The sequence below is a fragment of the Rattus norvegicus genome, chromosome 18 (genome assembly GCF_036323735.1).
Source record: "Rattus norvegicus strain BN/NHsdMcwi chromosome 18, GRCr8, whole genome shotgun sequence".
Classification (NCBI taxonomy): domain Eukaryota; kingdom Metazoa; phylum Chordata; class Mammalia; order Rodentia; family Muridae; genus Rattus; species Rattus norvegicus.
Window position 1 is genome coordinate 28,497,307 of NC_086036.1, and position 20,166 is coordinate 28,517,472.

General features: G+C 36.2%; 1 protein-coding gene across 4 annotated transcripts in view; it reads left to right on the forward strand.

Annotated features, from left to right (window-relative positions):
- Ankhd1 (ankyrin repeat and KH domain containing 1) overlaps positions 1-20,166 on the forward strand; it is a 98,659-nt gene that overhangs the window by 61,011 nt on the left and 17,482 nt on the right. For 2 of the 4 annotated variants that reach the window (NM_001415723.1, NM_001204053.2), the window contains exons 15-24: positions 1,513-2,268; positions 9,265-9,410; positions 9,552-9,663; positions 10,327-10,472; positions 11,865-12,007; positions 12,238-12,451; positions 15,914-16,089; positions 16,259-16,421; positions 18,672-18,767; positions 19,919-20,035. In NM_001415723.1, the coding sequence (NP_001402652.1) occupies positions 1,513-2,268; positions 9,265-9,410; positions 9,552-9,663; positions 10,327-10,472; positions 11,865-12,007; positions 12,238-12,451; positions 15,914-16,089; positions 16,259-16,421; positions 18,672-18,767; positions 19,919-20,035 (2,069 nt within the window). Of the gene's footprint in view, positions 1-1,512; positions 2,269-2,994; positions 8,593-9,264; positions 9,411-9,551; positions 9,664-10,326; positions 10,473-11,864; positions 12,008-12,237; positions 12,452-15,913; positions 16,090-16,258; positions 16,422-18,671; positions 18,768-19,918; positions 20,036-20,166 lie in introns of those variants that run through there. The other 2 variants (XM_063277051.1, XM_063277050.1) reach the window with 1 other exon arrangement.

A 20,166-nucleotide genomic window follows, 5' to 3' on the forward strand; every position in this document is an offset into this window, starting at 1 on the left:
TATTTGCCTTTTCTCTGTAAACTTTATTTTAAGTGAAATTTTGCAATATTATAATTTGTATCTGGATCCTTTCACTTATCAGGGGTTCGAAGTTCATCTACGTTGTTAGATGCATTAGTAATTTGTCCCTCTCCCCCACAAGTAGTCCTATTTCTTCCTGAATAAGATTCAGCCTTGAATTTGCTCAAACAAATCAAGTATATTAAAATTTTTATTTATCCCCTTTGGTTAGGACTGTTAATACTTTTCAACAGACTTGTTATAAGGGAGAAATAAATATATTTTATAACTTTAAAAAATTTTTCCTTTTTAAAATATATTACTGTTTTTCCTATATGGAATATCCCTATTAATAACACTCATTGTTTCTTAGGTGGATGTTATTTATAAGGTTTATTTAAAATTAGTTTAAGTTATCCTTTGTGGTATAAATTTAATATAGTGTTTAGTTACAAAGATACTAAAGTTAAATCTTTGTTTTATTGAGAACAAGGTTCCTGGTAGCTTTATCGAGCCTCAAACTCAGCTATATAACTGGATATCACCCTTAATCCCTGATTCTTCTACCCTGTGTTTTACAAGCATATGGGCTCCATGCCTAGCTAAAGAGGACATTATCTTAAGAAACCGATTTCACAGTGTATTTCAATGTAAGAATATAACTTTGCCAACTTCAAAAAATATTTGCCCACTTTCTTCTAATGGAGTAAATTTTACTTGTATAATCATTCCTAAAAGAATTGTTCTGAAAGAACAATTAAACCAATATTAATATTCCAAATGCCATTTTGAGTCTGGTTTAAAATTGATACTTTTTTTTTCTTTTCTTTGTTGTTTTCTTGTACCAAGATATTCACTATGTGGTCCTGGATAACTTACAGAATTTTATATTTTATAAATTTAAATTATAATATTATAAATTTTATAGAATTTATTATATAGAATATTCTGTCCTGGAACTGCGATCTCTCTGCCTGCCTCTGCCTCTGAGTGCTGTGATTAAAGGCATGTACTAGCACACTCAACTAGATTTAAAAAGTCCAGTGATCAACAAAATTCTGAGGTTCTTTTATTCCTACTTTTCTCTTTGTACTATCATAATTTCCAAATTCTTCCTACACTTAAAAGTGTAGTTTTCAATTTTTGAGTTGATAACATTCCAGTTTATGTTGTGTGAAAACAGATGAGATAGTACAGGTTTAATCTATTTCACACTTTTGAATGTGAATATGTGACTTTTGAATCATTCTATAGCATTACTTATAATTGGGGAAGGAAGTCTGGGAGAGGGGAGGGATATAGTTTTTTTTTTTCCCCCTGTGTGTTTTTGTTTTGGGGAATCTGGGGATTTGGGGTTTTTTGTGTGTTTTATTTCCTTCTTTCTCTCTGTCTCTCTGTCTATTTGTCTCTGTCTATCTCTGTCTGTCTGTCTGTCTGTCTCTCTCTCTCTCTCTCTCTCTCTCTCTCTCTCTCTCAGCATGGCACATTTTCAAACATTTTTCATGTGCTTAGGTGCATCCAAGCAGAAGTCCAGTTCTCTGCAGGTAGCAGATCAGGACCTACTGCCACCTTTTCACCCATACCAGCCTTTGGAGTGCATAGTAGAAGAGACTGAAGGCAAGCTGAATGAACTGGGGCAAAGAATTAGTGCTATTGAAAAAGCTCAGCTTAAGTCATTGGAGTTAATTCAAGGTGAGCCTCTAAACAAGGATAAGATAGAAGAACTTAAAAAGAACAGAGAAGAACAAGTCCAGAAGAAGAAGAAAATACTGAAAGAACTACAGAAAGTGGAAAGGCAATTACAGATGAAAACACAGCAGCAATTTACCAAAGAATACTTGGAAACCAAAGGTCAGAGAGACGCAGAGTCTCCACCCCAGCAGTGCTCTCACAGAGGAGTCTTTATGGCAGGGGAAGAAGATGGCAGTCTCCCAGAGGACCACTCTTCAGAATCGCCCCAAGTTGATACAGTCTCATTTAAAGATCATGGTATTGATAAGCAACAGTCTCCATCATCGGCAGAACAAATTAATTTTGTCCCAGTCCAGCCTCTATCATCTCCACAAAGTAACTTTTCCGGTGACTTAGGTTCTAATGGGACAAATTCTCTTGTGCTTCAGAAAGTATCAGGTAACCAGCAGATCGTAGGACAGCCTCAGATTGCAATTGCTGGACATGAGCAGGGGCTGTTAGTTCAAGAGCCAGATGGACTCATGGTTGCAACTCCAGCCCAGACGCTTACCGACACTCTTGATGACCTGATAGCAGGTGGGTTAAGAAATATATCTAAAATTCTTTCTCTTTAATCTATGTGCTCAACTTCTTTAATGCCCCTTCAAAAACACAATACTTTGTACTTTTAGTTTTAAAATTACTCTGATTCCTTAGGAATTTCGGGAGTGAAGTTAAGCCAAATGTGCACTAGCACATTATGGGTGTTTCCCTTTTGTATTTAAAAAACAAAACAAAACACATATCAAAGACAAAGAAATTAAGTTATAATCCTTTGGAAATTTGCTATCAAAGCCATTCTGTTACTTCCTTGGTAGGAGCACTCAGTAGAATCTCTTGTTAGGGCTTAGAAGTATGCAGCTCCAGTGACCCATTTAATTTTCTTGCCAATGAATTTCATATTTGGACATCAGAATTTTAAATGACACTGCTTTTTGTTATTAGACCAATTTAATTTTCTCTAAGTAAATGGGAAAAGCTGAACATTATATGGTGTAGAGTTTGGGTTCAGAAGATTAAAGTACATTTAAACTATTGTACTTGATGTTTGGAGATTGGAATTTTTGTTAACTCTTCATAAACAAGCATACAGACACACTTAAAAGTGTGCATGCATACATGGCACATTTGTGCACATACACACAAAAAGAGAAAGGACTGATAATCTAAAAGTTTATGTTTCTGTTTATTGTTGTGTGGAAAATTACAACTAGTTATGAAATGAGGTGCACAAGTTTACTTTCCCTTTCATTGTCCTTGCAGCAGTGGGAAAACAGTGCAATTAATCATTTACCTTCCTAAAGATGGCTGGTGAGTGTATCACCTCCATGAGAGCCCAGTTCAGAATTGCAGCCAGAATGGCTGTTGACAGTGGATGAAGACCAAGAACTAAGATGTAGCTGGAGTGATATTCAAAGGCAGGCCAGTCCTCTGTCTCTTGATTGCAACATTTTTTTCCTTATTGTTGTCTGTTTCCTCTTGTCATATTCTCCTCCCCATCCCACCCCAATTATACTATCCCAGTTTCCTTTCTTCTTTTGTGAGCCTGTAGTCTTCCTGATCTTTACTAAATCTTTTAAAATGTGGAATAAGATTAAATCAGGAATTTTTGTTGAGTATATGTGTTATTTCCATTGGTTATAGATGTAATTTTGCCATTGAGGCTTCTCTGCCATGTAATAAATAGTATTGTGAAGAAGAAAAATGTCTAATTTTCTTAAAATTCAAATGCTGCGAAATATTTTAAGGAGTTAGGATTGTTATTCTTTAATTTGAATTTTTATATTTTGTGGTTCTTCTTAAGAAGTCAAGTTTATTTTAACCACAACAGTGCTAAAGGAAACTTGTAGTTAACTTTATGGTAATTTTACAGATGGTTCTTGAAAGTGTTTATTTTACTATAGTATTTTTAAATAGAAAAGATCTTTTACAGAGTTCACATGAAACTTAAAAATTACCTTAGAAAATATTTTAGTGTTATGTTAATTGACGTAATAAAACTTAGACCTTAAATACTCATCACATTCTAAATAACTTAAATTGCCAAATAAAAAGCTCTATTTTATGAAGTTTATCTGTTTTGAAATACATGGTGATAATTGTACTCTCTGTTGAAGATGATGACATGTCTCACTTAAAATTATTTTTTCCAAGTCTAATTTTCTTAATTCATGGTGTCAAAAATTACACAAGGTTAATAGCTAACTATAGTTGTAAAACTTTCAAGCATATCGGTAGGGTTATGGAGCAAGCCATAGGCAAAATTAATTCTACTTTAATTTATTCTTGTTAGTAATAGAGAAAATAGTATGTATTTTAAAGTTTCACTTGGGGATATATCCCTCCATAGGGAATGTAAATTTCCCTTTTTAAGAATGTTTTCTCATTATTGCTGCTCTACTCTCAAAATATTGTCATGTTAATTGATGAATTGTTTAAATATATATACATAGCTTATTAATGTCATAACTCATGTCATTTACTCAACCTATAGCATGTAATCTTAGATATGTCAAATTCTATAGTCCTAAACAGAATATTCAATCTTGATTAGGAACAAGCCACCTCAAATCTCTGTCTTCTGAAAGCATTAGGCTTTTATCAGTTATAATAACAAGTGATCTTAAAAGTTAAAATGTTTATCTAATTTATATGAAATTGTATATGATATGCTCATGGAAGCAGTTATTACAACTTTTATTTCTAATATTATGTTTATGTTTTGTTAATTTTCTTTAGTTTTAATAGCCACTTATATACTTCCTTGAATTTTTTTTAAAAAATTACTTCTTGATTGACACCTGTAATCCTAGTACTTGGGAAGTAGGCACAGGAGGATCAGGGGTTCAGAGTCATCCTAATTACATGTTAAGTTCAAGGCCAGTCTAGGACATACTGTCTTAATTAAATAAAAAGAAAAGGGAGGAAAATACACTTCGATTAAAAACAAACTGGAAAATACTCTAGAAATTTAGAGCAATTTAAAGAAATGCAAAATAGCTTTGACTGTTGAGCAGTTGTAAAAGCATTCAATAAAATTTCATTACTATACAGAGGATTGATTAAAAGTCATTATCAATTTAGTATCTATGAAACACTATGTACCAAGCTTAGTGTTAGTTACTTTATTTAAACCATCTTAGGCTGTTTAAACTCATCCCACAAAATAGATTTTCCTATCTCAGTTCTGTTGGAAACTAAAGCTTTGAGAAAGGAAGTAGAGGCTATTTCCCCAGACTTTTTCCTGACTCAGGAGTTCCTTCTCATCTTTCTTTAATAAATCTACATCCATCTGCAAGAGGAGTAATATAGGGAGCTGCTAATTATTATAAAATTTTTACTTTGTTCAGCCATATTTAAGAACCTTAGTTAAAGCTAGGCATGGTGGTATAGCCTTAAATTTGGGAACTCACGAAGCAGAGGGAAGGCAGATCCCTGGGTTCCAAGCCAGCCAGAGCTACATTGTGAGATCCTGTCTGTAGAGAAAGAAAAAAAAGAGAAAAAAGAACCTTAGTTGTTATATTATGCATTTGATTTTTAATAAAAGTTGTGCATTTATCTTAAAATACTATTTCTTTCTTTTTTTTTTTTTTTTCTTTTTTTCGGAGCTGGGGACCGAACCCAGGGCCTTGCGCTTGCTAGGCAAGCGCTCTACCACTGAGCTAAATCCCCAACCCCTAAAATACTATTTCTTATATACTTCTAAATTCTATTAGAATAAGTCAGTCTTGTTCTTATATTAAAATTTGATGTGTATGTGAGTTAATATGGTTTTGTGTCTAATCAGTATTGCTGTTGGTACTCTGATGCACATGTTTATGTCACACTTTTAAGAGGGCCGGAGAGGTGGCTCAGCAGTCAAGAGCACTGGCTGCTCTTCAGGTCCTGAGTTCAATTCCCAGCAATCACATGGTGGCTAACAACCATCTGTGATGGTATCTGATGACTTCTTTTGGTGTGTCTGAAGAAAGCGACACATATATAAAATAAATAAATTTTTTTAAAAAAATCATAGTTTAAGTATTTGTTTTAAGTGACACTGCAATGATCATTGTGAAGTTTAAAAATAAAATATTAGGGCCTGCAGAGATGGCTCAGAGATTGAGAGCATTTACTGTCCTTCCAGAGTACCTAAGTTCAGTTCCTAGCGCCCATGTCAGGTAGCTCAACAACACCAATAGAACTTGGAATGGTGGCATTATGCCTTTAATCGTAGCTTTCAGGACACAAAGGCAGATGGCTATGTGAATTTAAGGTCAACCTTGTCTATATAAAGAGTTCCGGGCCAGTCAGGGCTACATAGTGTCTCTTACACATATACATACACAAAGATCAACCACTCCAGTGTTATGGGATCAGAATTTTAGCTATAGGTACCCCAACGTACATGTGATACATATACAACATAAATACAATAATTAAAAATAAAATAAGTTTTTTAAAAGAATTTGGAGATCCTCTTATTTCAGAGGGATTTATATTTTAAATAATAATTACCTTTGATGTTAATATTTTACTTTTAGGCTTTAATTTTGTTTTCTTTTTCAAGACAGGGTTTATCTGTGTGGCCCTGGCTGGCCTGGAATTTGCTCTGTAGACCAAGCTAGCCTCTCCCACAGAAGCAGAGGCTGGTAGGTCTCTGAGGTCCACCTGTTTGAGTCCTGGTGCTAAAAGAGTGTCACCACCACCCAGCTTAAGCTTTTTTTTTTTTTTTTTTTTTTTTTTTTTTTTTTTTTGGTTCTTTTTTTCGGAGCTGGGGACCGAACCCAGGGCCTTGCGCTTCCTAGGTAAGCGCTCTACCAGCTTAAGCTTTAATTAAATGAAAGTGATCATTACTATGACATATACCAAATAATAGTCATAACATTTCTATTTTGTCACAAATGTTAGGGAAGTCCTCTATGTTCTTAGCACAGCCCAGTTTGTTTTTTATTGTTTTGATTTAGGGTTTCACTCAGTTGCTCAGTCCTTGGATTGAGCCTGTAACTAGGCAGGCCTTGAACTTGTGATCTTCCTGCCTTGGCCTGTGGATCAGCTGGATTGTATGACCAGGCCTGGTGCTGTTTTTTGGGGGTTAGGGGGAGCAGAGTCTCATGTAGTCTAGGCTAGCCTTAAACTCCTAATATTTCATGTTCTATCACCCAAGTATTAAGATTTACAGGTGAGTAGCACCATATTCATTAAGTGATTAAAACCTTGCAACATATTTTATTTCTCTAGTAGCAATAAAATTTTATGTTAAAATTTGTTATTCCATACTACATACAAAATTTTGCTTGGTTTCATAAAAAGTCAGGTCAAAATATTACACTTGGTTTTTCTATTGCCCTACTTTTGAACAGTGTAAAATTTTTAATTTGAATTGTATATTGATTTTTCTGTTGTAGTTTTCTGCTTCTGTCATTTTAAGAGACATTTTGTCCAGAGATAGGAAATGTTTTAAAAATTAATGAAAATGTCGTGGTTCTAAAGTATAATGTTCTTATACAACCTTTATAACTTTCATTTGTAATTAATCCTATTAAAGTCACTTTCCATGGAATGGTTCTGATTGTCATTATTACAGAGAAAATATCTTAGACTACTATAGCATACCATGTTTTGAAGTAATAGAGCTGTTGAATACACAGGAAATGTGTATATTTTAAGTAAGTTCTATAAAGGAGTCTTTCATAACATCACATTTTAGCTTTCTACTCTAGTCAAATACTTTTAAAAGAGATAACAGGAATAAACTGATAGAAATTTAATTCTTTTTTTAAGGTATATGTTAATAATTACAAGACCCACCACTGAAAATATAAGTCATTAAAGTGTTATATGTCAATCTAGTATGTTGTGGGGGTTGTTGGTTTTTGTGTAACAGTATCTGCCACTTAAATGGAATGACAAAAAGTTTTAAAGCTTTAAGTAATCATTCCTATTAATAGCTAGATAATTAAATGTTATTTTGTGGTGAATAAAGTTGTTGGAATTTATATCACCAATATGTTTTATATATTGGTGGGGAGAAGAAGGGATGGCTTATGTAGAATCAAACCCAGGCATATTAAATTTTGCTGAGTTATTTTAGCTTCTAAATTAAACTGGGAGTGGCACATACCAGTAATCCCAATGCTTGACAGTAGAGATGGGAGGATGAATAGTTCAAGACCAGCTTTAGCTGCACATCAGATTTGAGGCCAGCCTGGACTCGATGAGACTTTGTCTCAAAAAAAGGATAAATTAAAAAGCCGAAGTAAATTACTAAGTTGGATTTTATAAGCTTATTTCCATTGTGGAAATTTCCTATTCTATTGGTTATATCTTTTCTGAGTTTTTCTTTCTTGAATAGTAATAGTTATATTTTCCAATACAGTGAATAATAGTACTGAAAGAATTGTAAAATGTCCCATTTTGCATTTATTGAGCATTTACCTTGTGCCAGGTACTGTTAAGTCCTTTAAATACATTATCTCATAAATTACTAACCTTTTTTTCAAGATTAGTCCTACTTAACCCTTTGTGAGTCAAAGCAACATCCTCTGTGAAACAAAGATAGACAAAATAATTTCCAACTCTGTTTTCAACACCACATTTTGGGTTTGGGTTTTGACTTTGCTTTGCTCTGTAGCTTGGGATGACCTTGAACTCCTGACTTCCTCACCTCCCAAGTGCTAGAATTACAGGCAGGTATCACCATTCTAAACTGCAACTACAAGTTGACTTTCAGAAATAGATTTTTACCTAACTCAGAAATAAATAGTAGCTGGGCATGGTGGTACATGCTTTTATCCCAGCAGGTGTGTTTGAGCCTAAGGGCAGCATGCTTGTTGCATAGGGAATTCCAGGAAAACCAGGGCTGTATAGTGAGACTGTGACTCATCATCATCATCATCACCATCACCACCACCACCACCACCACCACCACCACCATCATCATCATCATCATCATCATCATCATGCTGAATTTTAAAAACACATTCCTTGCTGTTTGTTTATGTGAGGAATTATCTAACTCGTTGTACCACTTCTTTTTACTATTTACAGAATATTTTTGTCTAATTTTTGCAAATTAAGATAAACATTTTTGGTTGTTTTTTGAGGGATGTTCCATTCTAGCATTGACCTTGTGATCCTCTTGCCTTAGACTTTTGAGTCCTGAGATTACAAGTATGAATCACTATACCTGACTAAAAACTTAAACTGTGGAATGATATACTTCCTTGTAGTGTAAAATGCCACCATCTATTATATGTCTGCTATCAACAGGCCCTGTACTCAGTTACACTCACTATCTCTCAAGTGATCTTACCAAAAGCCTTTCAAGGCAGGTACTGTTATTATCCTTATTGTACCCACAAAGGGAGGCTCAAATAAGTTAAATAAACTGCATGAGTTCAGAAAGTCATCACTATAAGTTCTTCTGGCTCGAGAGCTTATGAGTTCACTATAATATGTTACTCAAATGGACATTAGTTTTACATGTTTTTCTATGTACGAACAGTATTATTCATTAAAGTGGAATTTAGCAATATAAATATTATTTTTCAGCTGTCAGTACCAGAGTGCCTGTTGGTTCAAACAATCCCTCTCAGACCACAGAATGTCCCACACCCGAATCCTGTTGTCAGACTCCAAGCAATATGGTTACCCCATCAATTCCCCCTGTGTATCCTTCCGTTGACATTGATGCACATGTGAGTAGATTTTATAAATTTATTTTCCGTGTTCTAATTTTTTCTGAAAGGGAAAAATTGTCATTGTACATTTATGAGGAAAAGAAATACTTTTTACTGAGAACTCTTTTGTGAATATATAAATACTTTTTCCCTCCTCAGACGGAAAGCAATCATGACACAGCTTTAACACTGGCCTGTGCGGGTGGTCACGAAGAACTCGTATCTGTTCTCATTGCTCGGGACGCTAAAATTGAGCATAGAGACAAAAAAGGTAGGCTCACTCAAAAATACCACTCACAGATGAGATCTAAGTATTTACACCACCCAAAATTGTAGAATTTTTACTATGAATAAGTAGTTTTCGTGTGTTTATGTGTGTGAATAATAAAGTTTTTTTTTTCAAGAGTTTCTCTGTGTAGCCCTGGATGTCCTGGAACTCAGCCTGTAGATCAGGCTAGCTACGAATGGAGAGATCCACCAGCCTCTGCCTCCCAAATGCTGGGATTAAAGGCATACACCACTACCACCTGGCTCTTATAGTTAGTGATAAAATATATTGGCAGTTTCCAGGCTCACTCATCTACTGAACCAAATACTTCTCTAAAAAGAAAAATCTAAACTAATTATTAGTGAAGAAGATAGAATAATAGGGCTGTGCTCTTGCCTTGCTTCTTCAGGCTCTATGCTCAAAAAACAAATTGCGAATGTCTTTGTCTTTGAGACTAAACTTTAATAGCTTTTGTTGATCTAGCATTTCCTTTTGTTTGTACGTTTTTCTCATTAACAAATTGGAATTTAGAGCATTTTGGTGCAAAATTGTTCATCAGCATCTGCCCTGAACTCTTTTAAATTAAAATAAAAAGGAATTGAAAACAATGACATTAAAGTAAGTAAAAACCCCAAATTTGTTAGAATTTTTTATTTTCTAATTTAGGTTTTACCCCACTGATCCTGGCGGCAACAGCAGGGCATGTTGGAGTTGTTGAAATCCTTTTGGATAAAGGTGGAGATATAGAGGCACAATCTGAACGAACTAAAGATACTCCGCTTTCTTTGGCATGTTCTGGTGGACGACAGGAGGTATGCTGACATTAATTTTCTTTTGTAAATATTTTGCTTATATATTTTTAATATGTATATGCTTAGTACTTTTTGAGATTTTTTTAATGTATGTTTAACACACACACACACACACACACACACACACACACACACACACACACACACACACATGCATATGGTTGCTTATGGAGCCAAAAGGGTTCAGATCTAGAGCTGAAGTTATAGATAGTTATAAGCTGCCGATTTGGGTGCTGGGGATGACTGAAGGTGGGTCCTCTGCACATGCAGTAGGTTCTTTTAACTGCTGAGCTGTTGCTCCAGCCACGTGCTTAGTATTTTAACTGCATGTCATGTATTTACAAAGCTTCATAAACCAGTGGTTCTCAACCTTCCTAATGCTGTGACCCTTGAATACTGTTCCTATTGCTGGAGTGACCCTCAACCATAAAATTATTTTATTGCTATGTCATAACTGTACTTTTGCTCCTGCTATGAATCATAACGTAAATATCTGATATGTGATTCCTGCAAAAGGGTTTTCGACCCCAAAGGGGTTGCAAACCCACATGTTGTGAAGTGCTGCTATAGACTTTCTGAGGATTGAAATATGTTTATTAAGTTTAATGGAAATAGCACACACCTTTTAAAGGAATGGTGTTACTCATAAAGACAAATACCAATCGTCTTTATTTCTACATTTATTAGCATTCAGTTGTACAGTTCTAACATATATAAATGCAAATTCATTGCTCATTAATTGACAAATGGGAAGTGTCTTATTTCAATATAATTGGGATTTTGAAGGTCTGAATTTCTTTTTCCTGCCTGGTCATGGTTTTAGGGCAAGAACTATGCAGCACAGGCTGGCCTTCAACTCATAGCTAAGGCCAGTTTTAAATTCCTCATCTTCCTTCTTTCACCTTATAAGCATGGGAATTATAGTTGTGTGCCACCATACAGAGCACAACCCTGAATTTCTTTGTTTGAGTTGGGTGTTTCTTACATAGCTGAGGGTAGCCTCAAAGTTGGGACAGTCCTCTGACTAACCCTCCAGAGAACCGGGATGAGCTGCCACACAGGCTCACAGTTTCTTGATATGAAATTCAGCTGGACATGGTGGACATGCATTTTTATAATTCTAGCACTTAAGCTGAGACAGGAGAATTGTTTTAAGTTCCAGATCATCCTTGGCTATATACAAGACCCTGTCTTCACAACAAATATGACCATAATAAAAGAAATTGAATCCATTTATTTAGTGCTGATATTTTAATATTAATACCTAATAAAATATATCTAAATGTCAGATATTTAAACAAAAAAAAATTGAAGGTCTTATTTGTTTTTTCCTTCATTTTAAGTTGAGCGCTACTGAAAACTTGGTTTCTCTACCCATATTTTCCTTTGTAGGTGGTAGATTTGCTGCTGGCCCGAGGAGCCAATAAAGAACATAGGAATGTATCTGATTATACACCGCTGAGTCTGGCTGCATCTGGAGGATATGTGAATATTATTAAGATTTTGCTTAATGCTGGGGCAGAAATTAATTCAAGGTATCACCTGTTCACTTATCATTCATGATTGCTGAGTTTTTACTTTTAGTTAAATGTCTTTAATAGAAATTATATTTTAAATTATGAGATTTTACCATTCCTGTTTTAGACAGTCTGTTCATCAATGTTAGAAATCTTTCTTTACTGACATTTTCATCTGTCATATTTTAAAGAAAAAGAAAAGAAAAACAAGGCAACATACTAATTCTCTGAGTGCATTTCTTTCTTAGGACTGGAAGTAAACTAGGTATTTCTCCATTGATGTTGGCTGCAATGAATGGACATGTTCCTGCAGTGAAATTGCTGCTTGATATGGGTTCAGACATTAATGCACAAATAGAGACCAACCGGAACACAGCTCTCACCCTAGCCTGTTTCCAGGGCCGAGCAGAAGTAGTGAGTTTGCTTTTGGACCGCAAAGCCAATGTTGAACATAGGGCAAAGGTAAGAATTTTATAATTTGTCAACTTTTTCAACTTTAGTTCTATAGAAACAAATATGGCATTTCAATTCATCTCCAGCCCTGGTCCCGGTGATGCACACTACTAATGTTTTAAATTTTTTCTTTTGTGAGAGACATATACTTACCATTGGTAAAAGCCCTAAAAAACGTTCATGGGTTTTAAAATTTTGGACAATTAAAATCTGGTTAACCATGACAAATTCTGAAAAATTCATAACTATATGGAATTTAGAAATAGCAGTTAGTACATCAGTACTTTGACTTTTTTTTACCTTGAGTTATTAGGTACTTACGTATAGGTAGGTGGAAGATTTGGGGGTTTTGTTTTGTTTTTGTTGTGTTGTGTTGTGTTGTTTTAAGACAGTGTTGTCTGTGTAACAGAGCCCTGGCTGTACTGGACTCACTTTGTAGATCAGGCTGGCCTTACCTGCCTCTGCCTCCTGAGTGCTGGGATTAAAAGTGGGTGCCTTTGTAGGTGGAAATTTTTACATGAAGTGACAGCTAAAACCTTAATTTGTTTAAGGTTGGAAAAGTTAAATGAAAATTTCATCCCTCTCTCAATTTTAACAGTTAACTTTTTTTTTTTTTTGAGATGGGTCTCTTTATGTAGCTATCTTAGGATTTGCTTATTTTGTAGACCAGGCTGGCTACAGAAATCATCCTGCTTCTGCTCTGCCTCTTCAGTACTACTATTACAGGTGTGTACCACCACTCCTGGCCTTAAAACTTTTTTAAAAGATTGTGTATACATGTTTGTCTGCATGTATGTGTACCATGTACATATCTGGTGACTGCAGAGGCCAGAAGACCATGTCAGATTCCCTGGAACTGGAGTTACAGGAGGTCATGAACCATGATGTGGTTGCTAGGAACTGAATTTAGATCATTTACAAGAGGAGCTAGTGCTCCTAACTGCTGAGCTGTCTTTTCAGCCCCTCAGTTAATTATTCTTAAAATGTATTGCAATATTATAAAACCCAGATTCAAACAGAAAGCTTGGTGGTGAGAGAGATGGCTTAGTGAGTAGGGGTATTTATCCCTTACTCTGATGACCCTAGAATCCACATAGTGTAAGGAAACTCCTGACTTCTCCATGTGCCATGGCATGTACATCCCTCCAACACATTTATAGAATAATGTAACGAAATACACACAGACCAACAGTTTGTAGGAGGTTCCCCAGAATAAAAGCCCAGAGTTGATAGTTAAACTGGTGGACTCTACGAAGAAATTGAAGGCTAATTCTTTTTTCTTTTCTTTTCAAGATTTATTTATTTATTGTATGTATATAAGTACACTGTAGCTGTCTTCAGACACACCAGAAGAGGGCATCAGATTCCATTGCAGACAATTTCGAGCCATCATGTGGTTGCTGGGAATTGAACTCAGGACCTCTGGAAGAGCAGCCAGTGCTCTTAACCACTGAGCCATTTCTCTATCCCCCTTTTGTACTTTCACACATATATGTATACTTTGTCTTGACTGTGTTCGTTCCCCTGATAACTTCTTCCCAACAAGTCCCTGACCTATTTTCTTTTTAAACATTTTTTTATTACATTTGTTTTGTTTGTTTTTGTGTGTATGTTCCTGTGTATTACAAGTGCATGCCAGGGCAATGTGTAGAAGTCAGAGGGTAACCTGAGGGAGTTAGTCTTCTCCTTTTACCTTGTGGATATTAGACTCAAGTTAAGGCGGCCAGGCTTGGCATCATGTGCCTTTATCTACTAGGTCATCTCAACAGCTCCAAAACACACACACATACACACATGTTTTCATGAGCATGGATGGATGGTTTATTTGCTTGAGCAAGGGCACTTTTACCTACAAGTAGTTACGTCACTGAGGGAAAGGATTTTTAATTTTCTAGCGACTGTTAACTGCAAATAGCCCTTATCAGGAAGGGGGTGGATTAGGATCTCCTCTGCCATCCATGATGGAATGTTGTTCAGCCTTGTCTGGTAGCCACTGCTGTTGTGATTTTTTTTTTCTTTTTTCTTTTTTTCGGAGCTGGGGACTGAACCCAGGGCCTTGCGCTTTCTAGGCAAGCGCTCTACCACTTTACCATTTGCGCTAAATCCTCAACCCCTGCTGTTGTGATTTTTATGGGTGCAGTGACCATACGCTATCCAGAAGATATTCTGGTGCTTTTCAATTTCAAATGTTAATTGTGGTTTGTTCACATATTAAAAGACCTAGAATGTCGCACACGCCTGGGGACTAGTACCAGTGGTAGTATTTTTGTTTTGTTTTGTTTTGTTTTGTTTTGTTTTGTTTTGTTTCATTTTGGCTTGGGTTTTGTTGTTATTGACGTTCTTTGGTTTTTTGGCTTTGTTTGTTTTTTGAGAAAGTGACCTAGGCTAGACTTGCTTTCAACCTCCATTGCACATGGATTAAAGACCCTATGCGTGGCTTAAGAAATATGTTTTGTTAAAAAAAATAAAAGTCAGCTCAAAGGAGCTGGAGATATGACTCAGTGGTTAAGAGCACTGACTGCCTGACTGCTCTTCAAGAGGACCTGGGTTCAATTCCCAACACCCATATGGCAGCTCATAACTGTCTGTAACATCAATATCTGATACCCTCACACAGGTGTACATGGGGGCAAAACATGAATGCATATAGTATAAAAATAAATTATTAAAAAAATAAATGCAGGGCTGGAGAGATGATTCAGTGGTTAAGAGCACCGACTGTTCTTCCAGAGGGTGTTGAGTTCAAATCCCAGCAACCACTTGGTGGCTCACAACCATCTGTAATGAAATCTGATCCCCTCTTCTGGTGTGTCTGAACATAGCTACAGTGTACTTATATATAATAAATAAATAAATCTTTTAAAAAAATCTTTAAAAATAAATAAATAAATGCAGTCCAGGCATGGTAGTATATTAAAATTCCAATATTATAGAAGCTGAGGCAGACTTTGTGTTCAAGGCCAGTGTGATCTATGTAAGTAAGACTTTCAAAGGGTTGGAGGTGAGAGAATGAGCTAACTGATACTCTGTAACTCTAGCTTCCTTAAATTGTCTTTCTGCCTCAATATCCTGAGAGCTGTGTTTAGGTATCTCCATGTCTGGCTTTGCTTTTTTTCTTGCATAAGATTGTGAGGGAGTGTACTGTGGCATGACTCATTAAATCTAACAATTTCACCTGCTATTTAGTAAAGTTTATTTGCTTATTTATTTGTGTATGTGTGCTGTTGAGGTAGGATTTTATGAGGCCTGTACTAGGGATTACGTTGAGCTCCTGGTCTTGATCCTCCTAATCCTACCTCCCCAAGAGGGATTACATGAGCTATCAAGAAGTTAATTTAGTACAATTGAAAACAGTGTTATTTAGGTGTTTTTTTTAATGAGAGAAAATCAGGAATAGAACTTATTTAAATATTAGTTTAATCTTTTAAAGAAAGTACATAATTTCATTGCATTCTTAACTGGTTTAAATAGACTGGTCTTACTCCTTTGATGGAAGCAGCTTCTGGAGGATATGCAGAGGTTGGAAGAGTTCTCCTTGATAAAGGAGCAGACGTCAATGCACCTCCTGTGCCTTCCTCAAGAGATACTGCTTTGACAATAGCAGCAGACAAAGGCCACTACAAATTCTGTGAGCTCCTGATCAACAGGTAGGTAAATTTCTGTTGATAATATGTAGAACTCCAATGGTTCCTATGACTCTTATTTTAAAAGTAACTTTAGCAACATTTAAAAAAACAATCGTTGCATGGTAAAGAAGACTATAAAAATGTTAGCCTTTTATAGGAAACAGACTATTGATATTTTGTTTGTTTGTAGGGGAGCACATATTGATGTTCGTAACAAGAAGGGAAATACACCACTTTGGCTGGCATCCAATGGTGGTCATTTTGATGTAGTACAATTGCTAGTGCAAGCAGGGGCTGATGTGGATGCAGCAGACAACCGAAAAATCACACCTCTTATGTCAGCATTTCGCAAGGTAATATGACATATGGGGAAAAGGTAAAATTTAATCATTTTAAAACAATTCTAAGTTAAAACCATGTGCAGAAAATAAATTGATACTGTGGAATTAACTGTATCTGTATATAAAAGTCAATGCTTATTTCTGGACATGGTGTTTTATACTGTTAATCTTAGCACTCAGGAAAGCAGAGGCAGGGGGACCTCTGAGTTCAAGGCCAGTTTGTTCTACGTAAGATTTAGGCCAGCCAGAACTACAAAGTGAGAAACCATCTTTTAAAAAACAAACAAACAAAACAAGCAAACAATAGTATTGCCAGGCATGGTGGAACACTCTGTAGCACTCAGAAAGAAGTAGGTGAAGGCAGAAAGATGGAGGGTTAAAAGACCAACTTGGGATTGTATCTGTATCTGAAACAAAACAAAACAGAAAACATTGCTATCTGTCCAGTCTTTTGTGGCTAAACTTAAGAGTTATTTAGTGGCTATTATAATTAGCTTTGGTTTTAATTCGTTGGGTATCTTGTTTAACTTTTATTATGTCACATTACTGAAAACGTAAAATTTGGGGCTGTGGAGATAGCTCAGTGAGTAAAAATTCTTGCTCTGCACGCAAGAAGACCTGAGTTGGAAATACTAGCACCAAAATTAAAAGCCAGGCATGGCTACACCTGCCTAGAACCCCATCATTTGGGATTAGAGACAACCTCAGCAGAATGGCAAGCTTCTAGTTCAGTGAACTAGAAGCTGTCTCAAGGCAGTAAGGCAAAGAACAATAGAATAAAACACCCAGTCCTACTCTGGCCTCTGCATGCATACACACTCAGTCACATGCATATACAACACACATACACACATGGAATTTAAGGAAAGCAATAGATACATACAGATGGTTGTTTCTGAATAAAAGGGAATGAACTCGCCCAATTTGTGTGTGTGTGTGTGTGTGTGTGTGTGTGTGTGTGTGTGTGTGTGTGTGTGTATGTGTTAGTATGTGAATTGAAGTCAGAATACAGCCTACACAAGTCAGTTCTCTCCTACCATGTGAATTCAGGGGTTCACATTGGAGTTGTCTGACTCCGTGGCAAGTGCCTTCACCAGCTGAGTCATCACTCCAACCTGAAACCACACTCTTGAGAATGTTTCAGTACCTTACTAGGAAGAGAAAATTTGCAAGCTTGTTATATAAAGTAGATGTGCTTAGATTTTATTACCTATCGTTCAGTTCCCAGTAAGGGCATTTAGAAAGTGTTTCATCAGCTGGGCAGTGGTAGTACACATCTTTCCCACCGCTCTGAAGTCAAAGGCAGTATGATCTCTGTGAGTTCAAGGCCAGCCTGGTCTACAGAGTTAGTTTCTGGACAGTCAGGCTTATACAAAGTAACCCTGTCTCGAAAAAAACAAATAAAACAAAAAAAGAAAGAAGGTGTTTTAGCTATTCAAGTCATAAAGCTCAGAAAAAACGTAATAGACTACTTTGTGTAACAGTAAGATAAAACTCAAATAATGCTTTGAAATCTAAAAAATTGGTGTTTTCCAACTTAGACCCCCTTTATGCTGATATTTATTTCACAATCCTCATTTCTCCTTATTAGTAGCTTTATTATATAAAAAGCTATTGAAAATAGCTTTCCTGGGGGCTGGAGATATGGCTCAGCGGTTAAGAGCACTGACTGCTCTTCCAGAGGTCCTGAGTTCAATTCCCAGCAACCACATGGTGGCTCATAGCCATCTGTAATGAGATCTGATGCCCTCTTCTGGTGTGTCTGAAGATAGTGACAGTGCATATACGTTAAATAAAAAAATTAAAAAAAAAAAAGAAAATAGCTTTCCTAAAAAAAGAGAAAGAAATGAAAATAGCTTTTCTGTTTTTCTGTGGGACCTGGGAAAATTAATGTCTTGCTATCATATATTGTTTGCTTGTTTGCTTTTGTTTTTGAAACAGGGTATCTTTATGTAGCCCTACTGTCCTGAAACTCACTATATAGACCAGGCTGGCTTCAAATTCACAGAGATCTACCCGTCTGTCTCTGCCTCTTGAATGCTGGGATTAAAAAGCTTGTACCACTGTGACCAGCCGACTACCATATATCGTTGAGCATGTTCTTCTCATCTTTTTCCGTTTAGAAACTGAACGGTGTTCATATTTTCATAATTTTAATTATGAGTTTAGTAATCTATTTAAAAATACTAATTTTTCACGTTAAGTTGAAATTGGATAAAATTCAAAAACACTTTTGTGGTTTTTGTTGTACTCTTTTTTTAGGGTCATGTAAAAGTTGTTCAGTATTTGGTGAAGGAAGTCAATCAGTTTCCATCTGATATAGAGTGCATGAGATACATAGCAACAATTACGGATAAGGTAAGTTTACTGTGTTACTGAAGCACATTTTTATTCTTTATGCCCAGAAGTATAGTTAGGAACTTGTTTCTCTGGGCATGCATTCAGTGGTGTGAGTACGCTTAATTGGCAAGAAGGCCATGAGTTCAGTCCCAGCACTAAACAAAGAACTTGTTCTTTTTGTCATCTAAAGATGAATAAGGTCTTGCTGAGGGGTGGTGCGTCGTGCCTTCAGCACCATCACTAGGGAGGCATAGGCAGGTGGATCCCTGAGTTCAAAGCCACTCACTCCTGGATTATAGAGTGAGTGTCAGAACAACCAGGCATACATGTACCCTGTCATGGAAAGAAAAGAAGCGGGTGGGGGAGGGAAGGAAGGAAGGAAGCATCGAAGGAAGGAACGAACATGGGCCTTTTAGCTTATTTATTTGCATAGTAGATGGATATGATACTATTGGTAACATATTTGAAATTACCTCCCTCCTCTACATCATAATGGCAGTAACTACAGGTAAGGTTTATTACTAAATTTTGTTAGCCCAATTAGCTTTGCTAAGAATACCTTTTAAAAGAAGGAAAGTTGCCAAGCCAGGTGTAGTACACGCCTTTGATCCCAGCACTCAGGAGGCAGAGGCAAGGAGAATCTATGAGTTCAGCCTGGTCTACAAAGTGAATTCCAGGACAGGCAGAAACTCTGTCTTGAAAAAACAAAACAAAACAAAAGAAAGATGCCTTTGTCTTCCATAATGATACACATTTACCATCCCAGTACTTGAGATGCAGAGGGCAGCCAGAGCCACATAAGGAGATGTCTAAAAAATAAAAGCCTAATTTCTTGTCACATTGTAGTTTCATACCTGTAGTTCCAGCGCTTAGAGCTCAGAGGACGGAGGTTCAACAACTCAACTAACTTCAAGGCCCATCTCAGCAGTTTCGTGGGCTGAAGGCTAGTTTGGGCTAAGCTGCTGTCTCACAAAAAAATCTTTTTTCTTTTAAAGGTGTTTCATTCTTATGAATGATTAGTGCAGAACTGAACTCAAAGTGTAATTTGATTTGGCCAATTTCTAGTTAGAGGTTTGACTTGTGGACCTTTCTGTTCAGCTCTACTCATATTGGACCCTTTATTATAAATGTTTTTATGCCTACATGACTGTACTCTGCCCTCTCTATAGGAACTGCTGAAGAAGTGTCACCAATGTGTTGAGACGATTGTGAAGGCTAAAGATCAGCAGGCTGCAGAAGCAAATAAAAATGCAAGCATTCTCCTAAAAGAGCTAGATCTAGAAAAGGTGAGGGGGTAGGATGAGCTCCCTGTTAGAAATCAAAATTAGAGTAATCTGTTGTCTGTATAAACAGTAGTCTTTATCAAAATATGATTAAAAAGTTTGTAAAATCTTTTATTCTAGGTATTTGGGGAACC